This window comes from Sinocyclocheilus grahami, unplaced genomic scaffold, assembly GCF_001515645.1.
Source record: "Sinocyclocheilus grahami isolate Dianchi unplaced genomic scaffold, SAMN03320097.WGS_v1.1 scaffold50.1, whole genome shotgun sequence".
In the NCBI taxonomy this organism is placed as follows: Eukaryota; Metazoa; Chordata; class Actinopteri; order Cypriniformes; family Cyprinidae; genus Sinocyclocheilus; species Sinocyclocheilus grahami.
The window spans coordinates 2,245,367-2,262,160 of NW_015505229.1; the positions used below are offsets into that span (position 1 = coordinate 2,245,367).

Genomic DNA, 16,794 nt, shown 5'->3' on the forward strand with positions numbered 1-16,794 from the left:
AGATTTGATGTGACAATTTTGCGTCGTGATTGACATCGCAACGTCATTTAGCAACAAATCGTCCTTCCTTTAGCAACTTTCTCTGAAAATTAGTTGGCAACACTGCAAAGGCTAGGCCAAGGCCATTTACTGAGTGTGGAGACCTACGGTAGAGACGCACACTTTTTTTGCGTTTTTCATCGTTTGCGAAACGAAAATTGCTTGAAATTACTTGCTCGTCGTGTAATATATATATATTTTTGCAAACATAGTATTTGCTCATATCACACAGGAAAACGGTGTTTTGTTTTCCTCATTTGTATGTCGCTTTGGATAAAAGCGTCTGCTAAATGTAAATGTAAACAAGTATCTTGACCAAATAAATGAACGGTTGGCAATTGCCCGCAAAGCCACTGTAGCCAATAACTTGCACCTTACTCGACCTGCCAACTAGAGGAAGGGTTAATGTGTCAGGTGTAGCATCTAAGATGAACCCTTCTGACGACAAATACCACGTGAACGGTGGCCTCTGACATCTACGCGAATAAGTGAAAATGTCAAATATTCTAATGTAAACAACGTGCAGTTAGGATATTGTGCCCTTTCATGGTAAATAAAGGTTACATGAGATACTCTAGTTTACTCAGCTGCTCAATTTGGTCAGTAAATAAAGCATGGGCTCATTTATATACCGCTTAAAGACTAAAAATATAAGAATGAAAGAACGGTGTAAATAGTTGTCTGAGTGTATTTTCTTTTTAAAAAGTCGCAATATTTTTCATTGTAGTTATAAGGCAATGCAACAGAAGACAAACCATCATACTATTCATACAGTAATAAAGTGTTACTGTAAAATTTGATGATCAGAAATATTACTGAGGTTGGTAACAAAAACAACCCGTAATAAATATGGAATATGGTTTTCTAGATGAAAAAATGCATTGAAATACCATGAGCACTTTTGTCAGCCTTTCTAAACCACTGCAAAATAGACACTCATTGTAAAAAATACAAAGTTGAAAAGCATTTTATCCATCTGAGTAAAACCTAACCGAGTGCAGTTCATAACTCAGCCGTTTTCTGTTCCCAAAAAACAAAGGACAGAAGGAAAAGATGACATCCATTGAGCTTGAACCATATTGTACAGATATATTTACATGTTTGGTAAGAGAAACCGTACAAAAATTCTCTGTTGTGGAAAGGTGATATCTTGTCAATTTTGCTAGTCTAGAGCAATGATGTCTTCATCATCATCGGCCGGCTGCTGGTCGAGGCGTTTGCGCTTAGACGCAGCATCATCCGTATCAGCATCATGATGCTTCCTCTTGCGGTTACTAGACTCCGGGGAAGTTTCCATGGTGCTCGAGGACGGTTCTTCATCTGAGTCTACGATAAGGACGTCATCGTCCTCTGCAGCTGCTGTAAATATGAGAAAAGTACATTAATCAAAAGCAGTGAAACTTTTTCGCCAGTGAAATACAAAAGATGATGTTTAGGCTGAATGTCCAAGCTGTACATATACAATTTTCAGGTGAAATATTCCTTTTAAAGACTGATGTTTTGCAGGCAATCCATGTTGTTCTTACCTTTAGATGAGGTAGATGGCTGGGCAGAATCTTTGTTACCGTTGGCAATGTTTTTTCCTTCTTCCGGGACATTTGGTGCAGGCGCCTTATCTGGAGCGTCACCCACTACTTCAAACTCGACATCCTTTTCCAATTCCTCACTGCAATAAATGCAAGATACATTTTAATATTCGAGAAACCCAAAGTATCATCCTTGTAGCTAAATGGAGCCACACTGACCTGTGAATTAAATTGACCAGAAGAGTGTAATCCTGTAGGAAGTCATCTGCTTGAAGACGGCTGCCGTTCCGAATCCCAAAGTCAGACAAAAATTTGTTATTGTTTGCTGTAGAGAAACAGAGACAAAAACATTAAAGGAGACCTATTATGCAAAATTCACTTTTACAAGTTGATTGAACACAGATGTGTATCCAGAGTGTCTAAACAATCAGCCTATAATGGTAAAAAATCCACCCACTCCTTTATTTATAATGCCCATAAATCATAAACAATCTCCCCAAACAAGCGGTTCCAGATTTTTCCCTACTCTTACGTTGGGAAGGCCCGCCCACGACTGGTGATGATCTGCCTTATTAGCATAGATCCCACCCCGAGTGAGCCGCACAGTCTGCCATGTATATATCATCACTAGAGCAGTCTCCACTACATAAACATTATAACGGTTCTGTTGTTGGCTATAATAATGAACACAAGAGTCACTGTATAAATTTATCTACTGCGTCCTTAGTGGCTCAGAGGCCGGGAGTATACGAAGTCTTTTATATGAAGGGAATGTGTCCAAGAAAACAGCTAAATTCGTATATGTTTGTGCAGATCATTGAGACTGCTTTGCAAACGAGGGTCATTAAAACGCAGGACTTGCACAAAAGTTGATTCTTCAAGATGGACCAATACCAATTGTTCGTAATCCAACTTCATATTCAGGATATGCAAGAACCTCACTTTATTTTGTGAATGTTTGCAAATCACCTTTCTGAAAATGCTTGTTGGCATGTTGTATCTTACTGTATTCACAGAGATCAGAACCATGTTATTTTTATTTTTAAGCCGAAAACGCTCAGCATCTTAATAAACATTATTTTTATTGCTTCTTAAAAATAATGACAGCTCTGGTCTCTGTGAATAGGAATGGTAACTTTAGCCACATTAGACATACAGCATGCTAACAAGCACATTCAGAAAGCCGATTTGCAAACATTCACAAAATATGAAGTGTGGTACTTACGTGTTCTGGATATGAAGTTGGTTCACAAACAGTTGGTATTGATTAATCTTTGAGAATTCTATTTGCTGTGTGACTGACATTCTCCAGTTTTATTACTGGAGTATCCAAAAGGCTCCGCCCTCTTCTGAAAGGGGGGAGGGGAGCAGCAGCTCATTTGCATTTAAAGAGATACACACGAAAACAGCATTTTTGCTCGCACCCAAAAAGAGTAATTTTGGGAGCGGTATAATAAATGATTTGTGGGGTAATTTGAGCCGAAACTTCAGACACATTCTGGGGACACCTGAGACTAAAGATTATCTTGTTAAAAGGGCTTAATAGGTCCCCTTTAAAACAAAGCTCAGTTATGTAATGCCAAACCTGGCAAAATTAGAAATTACCCTCATTACCCTATGGACAAAGAAATGTATAAATATATACATTTGAAAATAAATGTAGAAATAAACAAATGAATAAATAAATGTGGAAATATTTAAAAGTGCAAATAAATACATGTATAAATAAAAGAACAAATAAATAAATGTGGAAAAAAATAAAGAAAATAAAAGTTTATTATTATTTTTTTTTTAAATACTTTCCTTTGTGTATTTATTTTCACATTTCTTTGTAAATGTATTTATTTATTTATAATTTTGTCAGGTTTGGCATTCCATACAGAGTATATAGTAGAGCACGATGCCCTCTAGAGGCTAACTTAATTGATACCTTCAGTCTCTCCTTCCTCTGAGGAGATGAGGATCGTTCCTTTTCCATCCTCAATTTGCACATCTGGTGCCACCATGCCAAGCTTCTCCTTCAGTATCTGAAAAAGCAACACTATAAATGAAAAAGATTGGAGATCACACAAAGATAAAGGGTTTTGGATTGAAAAAAAATAGCTGGTACCTTGTCCTGAAGAGCTTGCACAATGGTCTTGTGCACATTAAGTTTGACTGTGACCTCAGGTTTGCTGGCACACACGAAACAGTTGGGATTGGGAGGGTCCAGCGCACATGGTACGAGAAGCTTTTTCCTGGGGTTCGGCTGCTTATTCAGGAAAATCTAAAAAAAAAAAAGAAAAAGAAGAAAAAAAAAGAAAAAAAAAAGTATAAGACTATGTGCCTGTCCAAATACCCACACTTGCAGTCTTGGACACTTGAGAGCACGTGCAAGCAACAAGTAGTAAGTGCGCAAGACTGTAAAAATGCCAAAGCATAGCGCCCTTAACGCACACTAAATCCAGACTATCCCAAATACCTCTCTGAAGCAGTAATCGAGGCTAAGCGTATCCCATCATGCATCATGTTCTGGAAATAAATCATGAGAGTTTTTGCCAAGATCTCACGGAAACCTTTCTGGTGTAAAATTAATTAGATATTACACTTAATTTGGTAGTAAAACAGTGTTGAACATTTTATTGATGCAAAGATGAGTGTGTATTTTGTACAACATTTGCAACTGCTTATCATCACTTAATTAGAAGCACCACAATTACTAAACTGTGTAATCTGTTATAGGGACAGAGATTTAGAATTTTATTTTAAATGCAACGTATTGAAAATCAAAATAAAGCTCTGTAAACACCTGCATTTTTATAACACTATAAGTGTGTCCCCATTGGGTACTGAAAAGTTCAACACACTTGTGGTCTTCATGCTCACTTGAACACTTCAGCCAATTACAGGAAATACATCACGCAAGCAGACAAATGCAAAGACCGCAAGTGTGAGTATTTGGACAAGCCCCTATAACTCCCACCTATACCACTTGACAAGACTTTCAAAAACAGGAAAGGGTTAAAAAGGTCTCCACAACAGAAACTACTGCGGAGATGTAATTACCTTAAATCAAGTGAGAAATACAAATGGAAAAATGTATTCGATAAAACAGGACATGATGCAATTCAGGTGTCAAAGTTGTGTCGGGTGTGAAAGGAGCAACACTGCAAGTTTACCGTGCGACACTGGTCAAAGTCTGAGTTAAGAGTCTTCAGCGCCTCCAGAACAATGAGACCAGCGATGACTGCATTAGTGGTGGCTATTGCTGGAATGATGTTTCCTGCCATGGCTAGATGACAAGGAAACATAGTTCAAAAGCCACATTAAAATTCAGAACCAACTTTTTATTAAAACATTTTATTATGATGTTGTTTATTCGTTTTAAAGCCACGAGTTATAAGGCTATAATACATTCATTTGAAGTTTAATTCTTGGTGAATAAAGCATAAAAAAATAACTTTATTAAGCCAAAAATGGGACAATTGAAAAAGACACTTTTATTGTTTTTAAACACCAACTAAAAAGATAATTTTGAATAATTTAAGTCAAGGCAATCACAGCAACAATACAGCCTTACAAACACATCCTTACATTTGACATCAAAACGGCTTTTCATGTTCATGCTGAAGACGTTCATGCGCAAGTTCGCAGCTGCTGTTACGAAGTCCATGGCTGGAGGATCATCCTGAAAACAGCAGCACAAATAAAGTCGTCACTTCATTTTTTTCTCTACTTTTTTTCAGGATTCTTTGATGAATGGAAAGTACAAAAGAATAGCAATTATTTGAAATAGAAATCATTTTTAACATTTAGCAAGGCACATTGTTAAAATGACAGACATTTCTAATAAGTATCAATTAAAAATAATTATATAAATTAATTACATTTATAAACATTAGTATACTTTAGTATAAGGCTACGTCCACACGAAGCCAGAGCTTTCCCTATCCGATCTTTTTTTCCCCCTCGTCTCAAGAAATATTTGCGTCCACACGAAACCGACACAAAACGATGTAGTATACATGACAGACCAGTATGTGGCGCTGTAATTCTGCCACAGAGATACACTAAAAATGGAGAAGACGACTTGGACTACACGCATAAACCTTGCGCGCGGTATACAAACGAACATGGAACAATACATTTATCAATCTGTGTTAATGTTAGTTAATAAAAAGTTTTTGTTGCCGTTACGTAGCGGTGTCTAACTAGGGGCGAGACGTGGGCTGATGACGTCATAGTTTCAGAAAATATACGGATTCGCTGTCCACACGAAAACGCAAGGGTGGCGTTTTCAGATTTATCCACTCTGGGACCCGGTTTCAAAAAATATCGGTTTCACTCTCCCAAAACGCCGGATCCGTGTGGACGAAACACCTATACGATACAAAATTTATGCATATACAGCTAAACGCGTCTCCGTGTGGACGGGGCCTAAATATGCATAGCTTACTAGTTCCACAATAAAATGAGAGGAATATTGCTTGAGTTTTCTCACCTTGTCCCAGACTAGCTCTGCACCCTCACCCTTCTCTATCAGCTGAGATCGGAGTGTTTTTACACTGCGGTGGAAAAGCTGAGCGTAACCCTGAACACCCAACACCTGCTGGTCCTTCAGACCTGAGCCAAAGGCCTCCTCCTGAGAAGATTCTTTTACACACACACACACACACACACACACACACACAACAAAACCTCATTAACATTGAGGCTAATTTTCAATATAACCAAAGCTGGTCATGTACAGATAATTCCCGAACAAACACACACCAAGCTGATGGATCTCAGTCCAGTCTAGTGGTAATGGGGCTTTTCTCTTCTTCCACAACTTATCCATGGTCAAAAGATACATGATGTCATCTTTAAAAAGCTGAAAGGAAGCACAAGATCACCTTTAGACTATTTCTAAAAGGACAGACTTGGTAATGAAGTAGTGTCACATTTGTAACAGAACTTGCACCTTGTTGAAGAGTTTGACAGGATCATAACCTGTGGAACGAGCCCACTCTTTAGTGGACACCCGCTTGATGTCTCCATCCTTATTGGAGGCTGTAGCTCGGGCTGCTGCATCTGCGGGGTTCCCTGTAGTCAATGAACATCCCAGACACATCTTTTCATCAAATGGTCCCAATTCAAACTTACAGTACATACTTGACAGAAAGTTTCCATCCTTAAATAAAAGATACGAATTTACGCCTTTGATACACCAAGTCACACATGTATTTTTCATCCAAGCATATTTAAGCATAAAGAATGTCCTCCATTGAAGTAGTAAATAAATTGTTGTAAATGTGCGACTACTCACAAGCAACCTCAGGGTCAGCTGTGTCAGGTGACACCTCCTGATCCGCATCCTCCTCGCCAAAAAGCTGACTAGGGAGGCAATCCAAAATGACATGTAAGCGGATGACAATAATTAAATTAGGTTTCAAATACAAGTTAATAGTATTCATACACCATTTCACTTGATAAAACTATCATCAGATACACACAGAAACTCTTCACTAAACCCACCAAAAAAAGACTTTATAAAGAAATTATGACAGAAATATTGTACTATTGTAAAGCAGAACGTACTTCTCAAAGTAATATTAACAATAAGATTAATACAGTTTATTAAAACAATTTTTTAAGGAATACCACAATATTTCATCCACATTTTAATTTAAACTGGAAATCTCTGTTGTGCAGGCCAGCACATTGTTTGCCAAAACAAAAATGAAATGTTAAAATTTGTTCTCTTATTTTGGTAAAGTATTATGAATTAATTTAAATTCCACCATTTTTGATAAACTTGTATTAAATCATAAAACAAGGAATCTGGGGGAGGGGGGGACTTGCATTTCATAGTGCCCTATTATTGCTAATTTTAATAAATTATTCAATTATCAAATTGTTAGTTTTATGAATTTAACTGATTAGACATCCTTTTTGATTATTAAAACTTAATTAAAACCATAAAAATCATACTTCTGAAAAATTAAAACAAAAAACAGACTTTAATGAAAACATAAAAACAGAATTTGTGGTTAAGTAAAATTGATTTCATAGGGCCCTAGTTTAGGAATATCATCAGTGCAGCCACTGTGACGAGACTAGTGCTGCAACGGTGAGTTTTCTACCACCGTGGTGGTAAAGGGTCGACCACTGGTGGTTTTGATGTGTTTTTTTTAAGGAAAGCCCTGTCAGTTTAATCACCGTTCTATACTACTGCGCTGCATTGAAGCACACGAACATCAGAGACCGCACTGTGCATACACAAACATTCAGGAGCACAAAAACTTCCAATTCGATATTTATTAATAAAATAGCTTCAATTAGGCCCGTCGCAATAATCAATATTCAACTTATCGTGCAATATATGTACATGACCTCAATCATTTTTTGTGACGCAATATATCGCCCATTATATTTACTTAAAAATTGATGTCACCATGTTTTGTACATTCCACTTGTGCCTGTGTCTTTTGCAGCTTCTCGTACATAACCTGGTGTTGTCATGAGGTGCTAGTTCAAATTGAAAAAATACTTCTACAAAAAAAGTTGAATCTGCAGATATGGTCTTGTTTAGGGATCTGTGCCTTTGTGCATACTGACATCTGACTGCTAGTAGTGATTGTGTTTCTCAGCAATAGTGTGCACCCTTCATTTACAGAGAAAAGAAGGTCAGAGAAAAATCTGTAGATGGAACAATCTCCATACAAGTTCCTTGTGCATTTTCTTTTTTTTCTACTTGTTACTTTGCACTTTTTGTTAGAAAATGTTTATTTACTATTTATTCAGGTTTTTAAGGTATCTAATATTTTGATACTTAATTACATGATATTAATAGAATCCATGATCTAAATAAATTAAAAGTTTGTTGTCATTTGAAAGTGTGTAGGCCTTCTTGCATTATTATGCTGTTACATTATGATTATATATTCAGTGGCATAAAATAGTCTTTAAAATGACAATAATATTGCTTATCGCAATTATTTCTGGGGCAATATATCGCACAACAAAAAGTTGTTATCGTGACAGGCCTAGCTTCAATAGCATATTAAAAGGCTACAACAACTTCACAATGCTTCTGAAGTAATTAAACTTGCAGCTTCACTATTATTATAGACACACTGCACAGACACAGGTAATTTACCCACACACAATCATTAATTCACAGCTGTGGATTTTCCCTTACATTCAGTATTGTTTGTGCAAAATGCATTAATATTAAAACAATACGACATCCTTGAACATGAAAAACAATATAAATTACACAAAAATTCAGAACTAAGCCAAGTGTAATTGCATTTCAACGAGACATATTAGCGTAGAGAACTTACTTGAAGAGATATTTGGCCCACACGATGCAGTGAATGGGTTCTGAGGGAGTGTTGCGAATGGTGCAACCTGGGAAGGTTTTCTGCGTGGGTTTAGGCTGACACTCGTAGCACTCCGTTTGACCCTGCAGTTTGCAAATTTACAAAATGTGAATGCCAAGAGCGTGACATTGAGATGAATACAGCAACATGTGCCAAAAAAAAGTTGCTGATTTAATAGAAGAGCCTTGCCTTCTTGATAACTGTGACTTGTCCCAGATAGCCAGCCGTGCCGCTCTCAATGAGGGGAATGTCAGCGGCCAAACACATCCTGTTGACGTGATTCCTGGCCGCTGCAAGGGACAAAATGTCAAAAAGAAAAGACATTTTAGTAATGTAGCGTTCCTTAACTTTTATCAAAGTCGGCTAAATAATTCATACCTCTGTTGTCCAAAGCATTCATGACAAGCTGGAAATTTCGGAAGAATTCCACGTTGTAATCTGGGCTGCAAAGTGCAAAGAAAAAAACACATTGGACCTCAGTTTTTGACCTTAGAATTAGTGCTTTCTATAGTATCCACAGACAAATTAACTTTTGAAATGCACTAGCAAATGTTCATACACCAAGTCTTTATCTTGGTAATATGTAACTGGACTCACTTCATGATGCTGTCATGGTAGGCAGTGATGTTTGCAGATGGGCAAAACCGAAGCACACTCTCCTTGGCAACCTGAAACATGCTAATAAATCATTGTCTGATGCAGATTTCTAAATCACACATGTTGAAGTCAGTTATACGGTTTACCTGAGCTTTAGACTTTCCAACATGTTTCTTCTGAAACAGGAACTGTCTGTTGAGGTTGCTGACATCAATGGTGTCCAGGTCAATCTGCAAATGAGGATAATTAAAAAAACTAAACATTATGAAGATAATTTAAAAAAACAACAACAATACTACACTTAGGGGCGTGCGATATTGACAAAAAATTATATCTTGATTTTTTCTGGGATTGTATCGATAACGATAATTAGACAATATTTTGCTGATTGTGTTATTGTGCTGATATCTTAAGGACTGCCGTGGACACCTGACTCCTAAAGTTTTTTATATTCTTCATATTCTGTGTGGTGGTCAGTTCATACTGATTGAATCTTTTCCAATAAATTTAAACTGATATTTACATTTTATGGGCATTTTTACCTTTATAAAGCCATTTTTTTAAATTGTCCATTATCTTTTGAGTCAAATTCTTACATTTAATCAGGGAATTAGAATAATAAGACATTTGGGCTGTTACCAAGCAAATTAAATCAACACAGAAGCTGCATCTGAAGTGGCATTTAGATGTATTTACACTCCGTTTAATGCAAGACATGAATGCATTTAACCTGCAATTACAAATGCATAAATAATGTTTTGATATATTAAACATAAAACGCTGAATACTGATTTGAAATGATTTAAAAAAAATAAAAAATCTAAAAATAAAAAAAAAGTCGAAATGTGAAATTAAAACCACCAATAGGTAAAACCAGCAAAATAGGCAAATCACTGTTAATAAGTGAGTCATTGCGATTTAACCGAATCATTTAAACGGTTGATTCATTCAGGAACGAAACACCGTCATGTTGCTCAGAGACGCAAGACTGTACTGTGGCTGTGTTTGGAATGATTTTTGTTGGTGAAATAGAGCAAACACAGGCAATATGGTGTCTAAAACGTAAGTCTCTTAATTAACTTAGTTTATTGAATTGTTGTAAAAAATCAATATCACATTTGTAATCATGGTAATTTTGGGAGAAAACCGGCACTCTTCGTGTGAAATTGAATAACTATATGAAGTGGTATAAATATATAAATTTTCTGCCCCCATGTTTGGAATTTGTGATCATTCTAAATGCATTATAATAGACTGAATCATGCAGTGAAAGTATGCACTCTAAATGCGCACACGCACTAGTCTAGACTTCACGTAATGTATGCGTGCGCTCTGTAAGGATGTTTTGAATGGTTTTTGCAAAATACTCGATAACGTCAAATCGCACATCGTTAAAACAACAATTACGATATATATCGCACACCCCTAACTACACTATGATAATCATTAAAGAAAGTGCAAAACCATGCTAGCATGTAACCACAATGCATTTTAAAGGGTCCCTAAAAGTCCCCAGGTTGTGTGCCATTGTAACGCACCATTTTTAAAATGGCATAAAATGCCATAATTAAACAATGCGTTTACTTGCATTATTCATTATTTAGTAACTAGAAATCAACTGCCAATTGTGCATTTCCCACATTTATAGTTTAATATTATTTTCAGTTTTATTATTACTTAGATATTATTTTTACCATGCATTTTAAAGCCAAAATAGGACACCCTAAAAAGTTGGTAGGGTGCCACTGTAACACTTAATAGCCTACATAAAAACACTGATAGCCTCATCAACAATCTTTTCAATATCAATGAAGTGTGTGCTTTTTTCACTTTATGCTTGTTACATTTGTCAGATTACAATCTTACCACAACCCTGTTACCATGATTTTGAACAGTAACCAACTGATTAAATTATATTACATATAGTATGCATATTTGTATAAAAACCCGCATTAAATTATCCTTCTAATAACCAGCTTGCAGTTTCATAACCCTATGCACAAGATTAATAATAGCTAAAACTATAATACTAGCAACCCTGTTACTTCAAGGACACAGTAGAAGCGGTATCACAGACGACAAGATGCTGTTTGTTAGAACTACATGTAATCTATGTCTGATACCATACCCTAGAATATTAAATTAATTTTCATTTTAAAATACTTTTTTCGAAACCGCACTTATTTCGAGGAACAATAATTACGGTAACTTGAAGTGAAGTGTGGCCACATTGGCCAATGTTGTCAAAGGAGATTGATTGCACGGCGGGAAAGAAAAGGGTTGGTTTATGTTTGGGATGGAACGAATAGCAATACGTTCATAAAATACATGATGTAATGAGTAATGCACTGGTTTATACAAGTCACGACTCTCATTTTCATTTCAGAATGTTATAAATGAGGCTCAGTGATAATGGGGCCTGATTCATGCAGCACAAAGAGAGTCCGCCTTCCTCCGACTTACCACTTCAATATTCTTAAAGCCGGTGAGCACCAGGTTTTTCAGCAGCTCGCAGCCGATGCCTCCCGCCCCGACCACCAGCACCCGGCAGGATGAGAGGGAGTCGGCGAGCTCTTTGCGGAGAGGTCCCACCAGTTGTGCCATTGTCGGCTCGGCGTTTCGGCGGCGCGGACAAGCAGGAGTTTGATCCAGCGCTGAGGGAAGAGACGCGCGGCAGGTGCGCATGCGCAGAGGACGAGCGCGCTGCACAAAAGCGTGTAACTCGCAGCTGGTTTTACTGGCGACCTCTGTTGGTGCGGCTGAGCTACATTAAAGGGGTCATATGATGCGATTTCAATTTTTCCTTTCTCTTTGTAGCGATGGGAATTTCGGATCATTTTACCGACTCGGACCTTTGAGTCTCGTTCAGCAAAATGAACGAATCTTTTTTCGAGTCATTTCGTTCATTTTAACAAAATATAATTAAAATGTTACGTGTTACTTCCCTAATATGTCTACTGCTTTCGCAAACGTTGATCACACTACAAACAATACAAAACTGCTTTTATCCAAGTGTATTATTATTAATAATCGTTTTTAATTATTACATTTATATAGTATTATTAAAGTTGTGACATTTTAATGTTAAATATTTAATACTTATATTTTACATTGTAAATCATTGCGTTTGAAATTAAGAATAATACATATTAAATAATACATTTCATATTTATATAATAAATTATTATATTTGCATCAGGATTTCATGATACATATTCATATTTGAATTAAATATTGATCTGTTAAGTGTTCTTTTTGTTAATGAATGATGCATGAAGTTTTCACAAAAATGATTTCCATTATGTACTACAACACGTTTCCATTCTAGTTTAATATTTGTATATTGAAAACCCATGTCAGCGCATGTACTTTTTTTCCTTTGTAAAAATGCTGACTGTGGAAAATTAATTTGCCATTGTGAATTTAACTCATGTTGGCTAATTGATGAATTACAGTCCTTCTGTGCTTTGGACATAAGGAATGCAATGCAGATATTATTTTACACAAGTTGAAAATAATTAAAGGACGTATGACTTTCTTTCATGCAATGGGCATCAGCAAAAAAACTGCTACTGTCAGAAGATGTGCTGTAAATTTATGACACCTGTATTTTATCTTCTCACGATCTCTGCTTGCAAAAAGCATGCAAACCAGTATAGCAAATGTGATTCTCCGTGTGGGCTTTGAAGAGGAGGGGGACTGCAGTATATTTCCTTATCAAACCACAGATCTGAGTTTCTATCTAGCATCACGTCCGAAAATCATTTAAATATTTGGTGCAGACTCAGATTGACTCAGACATCTGTAACAACTCATTTTTAAAGCTTGAAGATCAACTTCAGATCAGAAACTATGAGAGCATCTTCTTTGTGTCTGGTGTTCGGGCTGGTCCTGCTGATGGCCTGGACTTCTGAGGCTCAACGTAAGTTCTCTTGAAGTACAGTTTTGCTTCTGACTAAATTATTATTTATGTAAGACATGCAGTTGTACATAAAGTTTAAGTGATTAAATGCACTGTAAAAAAAAATCCGTAAAATTTACGGTAAAAACCGGCAGCTGTGGTTGCCGGAATTTTACCGTAAAAAATACGGTAGCAACGTTTTAGGTTTTAACTTAAATTTACAGTTAAATACCGTAATTTAATTTGATATAATGTTAATATACCAACCTATTGAAGTACTGAATACACTGATAACCACCAAATGCAGGTTATCAGTGCCCATCACAAGCAGCTTTTAGATAATAACATATATAGAAGGTGCACAGTGTCATTCATACAAACACCAAACAGCATCATGGTAACACAGATGAAACTGAAATAATGCAATAAACATTAATTTAACAACATTAGGTGTAACACACAACCCTAATATACAAAACTGATAAGAAAAAACTAAGAAGAAACATTATTTCAACAAAAAAACATCCAATTTTAAATGTAACGCAGGGAATTCTGGGAATGTCAATTTACGGTTATTCATTGTAAATTATACGGTATTTTTCACTTCCGAAAACGGTATACTACCGTAAAATTGATGTCCAATACATGTAATGTCCAATACAGTTTTTCACCGTATATAGTAGGGGAATTTACCGTTAACCATTTAACAGGCTTTTACTGTAGCATTTTTACAGTCTTTTACCGTTAAATTCACGGTAATTTTTTTACCAATTAGAATTAGAATTAGAAACAAAAGAATTGTACAGCCATGTAACATTAAGAGGAACCTTTGCATGTTCGTCAATGAACTTTGAATTCTCCAGTAAGCTAAAAATATACATAGAGAGCTTGAAAGAACCCAGAAACAAACCGATATGCTGATTAACCAGCCAGATATGGCCCTTCACGGAACCTAAAGGTCTAGAATAATATCAAAATAATATTTGGTATTTCATGGTTCTGTCCTAAAACTAGATGATATATTTGATCTCCCCAACAGCTGCTGCTCCTGCAGTCCCTGAGAGGTGTTGCTTCAATTTTATCGACTTTCAAATTCCAGAGAAAAAAATTGTGAGCGCTGTGAAGACAAGTTCAGATTGCCCTTCCCCTGCCATTGTGTAAGTATTTAACTCTCAAATATATTATTTAGAAAAACTGCCAGATGCTCCTTTTAAAGTGTAGACAAATGATCAAAAAGATTTTGTGTATGTATGAACATGTGAACTTTCCCCCCCCCGCAGGGTTACGACACCTAAAACCGAATTTTGTGTGAAACCAGAAGAGGCTTGGATAAGGACTTTTATGGAGAAGCAGCTTATGAAATAAAAACACGACACATTATGCACAAAATAATACTGTTTCTGCTTTATACAACTGTCCTTTCTTAAGAAACTGAATTATCAGCTTAGAAATAGAATGGCATCTTTGTAATGATTTTTCTATTAAAACAACATACTAGAAGATTTGTGTGTGGTTGTAGGTCCAGGAAACTCAGTAAAGGTGAGTGTTTGAAACATCTGAGTTTCTATAACATCACACTGGGAAAATATTTTAAGCATGAAGCAGCCTCTAATTCATTCAGATTAGACACCAGGAGAACATCTTGCGTTCTGGTGTTTGGACTTCTGAAACTCAAAGTAGGTTCTCTTGTAGTCTGAATTATTTATATACATATTTACAAAGGTGTACACACTTTAATACAAGGATACAGTTGCTCTGCAGAGAAATTACTCATATTTAGTGTAAAAATCAGTTTTCTGAAGAATAATGTTGTTTTTTAACAGCTTCTCCAATCTCTCTCAATCTTTTCAAATTCCACACATTATTTTTAAAATATACTGTGTCACAGAAATTCAAACAAACATATTAAATGTTAACTTTTTTCCTCGACATCTAGAGGCAAATTTTGTCTGAAAGTAGACGTTGCTCAGAGAAAGAGAGAGACGTGAGCTTTTTCAGTGAAAATGCAACCGTTGTATCCAAAATAATAATGTTCGTTGTTCAGAAACATTTCCTTTCTAAACGCGATTTTGTTCCAGATTGATTAATTTTTATGTAACAAATTTATATAAAAAAATAAATAAATTCCAATGATACTGGAATATATTACAAAAAAGAAAAAAAAAGAAACCTTTTTATATATCATACCAGACGAGGCTTATATTTTATTTCCTTTTCAATACAGAAACATAAACCATTTATCCATAGCTTTGCTTTTCAACGCATACATGCTTAGCTCTGTCGTAACTCTGCACTTGCTTCTGTCTGTCTGTCTCATTCTCCATCACACCCATACGAACCTACCATAAGACCATCTTAACACTAAGATATGTGAATGTGGACAGCAGAGTTGAACATGTCTGTCTGTACAGTCAGAAATTGTTACAAAGATGAAGTATTGTTTGTAATAACCACAATTTAAAGTAATGTTGGTCAATATTCTCACTCTAATCGAAAGGTCGTGAACAAACACTTGACATACTGGGCATGTGGTGCAATATAATAGTCAACCAGAAGAGTGCGGTAAAGTTGTGTGTGGGTGTGACTATAAAAATATCATTCATGGTGCAATGGAATGTGCAGTTAACTGTACCCTAGCACTCCAGCATGCGTTTCTTATGGGGTCATAAAACATCAGAGCATCAAAAGAGATGCAAGGAGTTTCTGGTTTTATAAGGAATGGAGCTTCATGATGTCTTTAAAAGATTTTTCCTTTTTTCTTGTTCTTTTCCATTGTCCTGAGAAAAAATAAAAGACAAAAACATTAGTAAAGAAATTGATTAAAATAAAAATTGTTAGTTATGGTTACTGTACATTTGAATATTTTTCATATTTTAATATGTCCTCTATTTAAATTTTTAATAATTGATACTATTATTTTCTTTTTATGCCACTGCTTGTTATGCATACTGATTGCAATACTATACACTAGTTTAAGGTCAGAATTTTTTTTTTTGTTGGTTTATTTATTTATTTTATTTTTTATTTTGTTGGAAAGAAAATAATACTCAGCAAGGAGATCATAAGTATGACTGTAAAGACTTTTATAATGTTACAAAAATTATTTAAAATAATTGCTGTTCTTTTTAACTTTCTATCAAAAATCCTGGAGCGGAAAAAACTACAGACCACAAACTTTTGAACAGTAGTGCATGTATAACATACTAATTAAAAAATTATAACTAAAATTAAGTTCAAAACAAACCACAATATGCAGAATTCAATATCTTCAATATCTCATAAATGATTAAATCATAACCTTTATCAAATTAAAATGTAAAATATTAATTTTCAAATACACAACTAAATTATTATTATTTTTTTAAATACTAAAACTTTATTTCAG

General features: G+C 35.6%; 2 protein-coding genes across 2 annotated transcripts; one reads left to right on the top strand and one right to left on the bottom strand.

The window, feature by feature from the left end:
- Nucleotides 1-719: 719 nt before the first annotated feature.
- On the bottom strand, nt 720-12,221 carry LOC107583129 (SUMO-activating enzyme subunit 2-like). Its single transcript, XM_016269243.1, has 17 exons — nt 11,972-12,221; nt 9,655-9,738; nt 9,509-9,579; nt 9,290-9,354; nt 9,101-9,201; nt 8,873-8,994; nt 6,853-6,920; nt 6,508-6,629; nt 6,318-6,417; nt 6,046-6,197; nt 5,139-5,232; nt 4,724-4,836; nt 3,676-3,831; nt 3,496-3,592; nt 1,785-1,890; nt 1,566-1,705; nt 720-1,398 (listed from the first exon to the last, which is right to left on the bottom strand). Exons 1-17 carry the CDS (start codon nt 12,191-12,193, stop codon nt 1,202-1,204), a joined length of 2,010 nt encoding a protein of 669 aa, XP_016124729.1. The 5' UTR covers nt 12,194-12,221; the 3' UTR covers nt 720-1,201.
- A 1,076-nt stretch (nt 12,222-13,297) lies between these two features.
- LOC107583161 (C-C motif chemokine 3-like) lies at nt 13,298-14,842 on the top strand. The gene is made up of 3 exons (XM_016269273.1): nt 13,298-13,430; nt 14,449-14,566; nt 14,690-14,842. The coding sequence occupies exons 1-3, from the start codon at nt 13,361-13,363 to the stop codon at nt 14,772-14,774; spliced, it is 273 nt and encodes a 90-aa protein (XP_016124759.1). The 5' UTR covers nt 13,298-13,360; the 3' UTR covers nt 14,775-14,842.
- Nucleotides 14,843-16,794: the final 1,952 nt, after the last annotated feature.

Bases quoted from the DNA above. Each gene is read 5' to 3' on its own strand.
- LOC107583129 (XM_016269243.1), bottom strand. From the start codon at position 12,193: ATGCGCACCTGCCGCGCGTCTCTTCCCTCAGCGCTGGATCAAACTCCT. The intron at 9,739-11,971 runs GTAAGTCGGAGG...CCTCATTTGCAG, and splicing joins GCTTTAAGAATATTGAAGTG to ATTGACCTGGACACCATTGA. The intron at 3,832-4,723 runs GTAAACTTGCAG...TTTTTTTTTTAG, and splicing joins ACTTTGACCAGTGTCGCACG to ATTTTCCTGAATAAGCAGCC.
- LOC107583161 (XM_016269273.1), top strand. From the start codon at position 13,361: ATGAGAGCATCTTCTTTGTGTCTGGTGTTCGGGCTGGTCCTGCTGATG. The intron at 13,431-14,448 runs GTAAGTTCTCTT...TCTCCCCAACAG, and splicing joins CTGGACTTCTGAGGCTCAAC to CTGCTGCTCCTGCAGTCCCT. The intron at 14,567-14,689 runs GTAAGTATTTAA...CCCCCCCCGCAG, and splicing joins TGCCCTTCCCCTGCCATTGT to GGTTACGACACCTAAAACCG.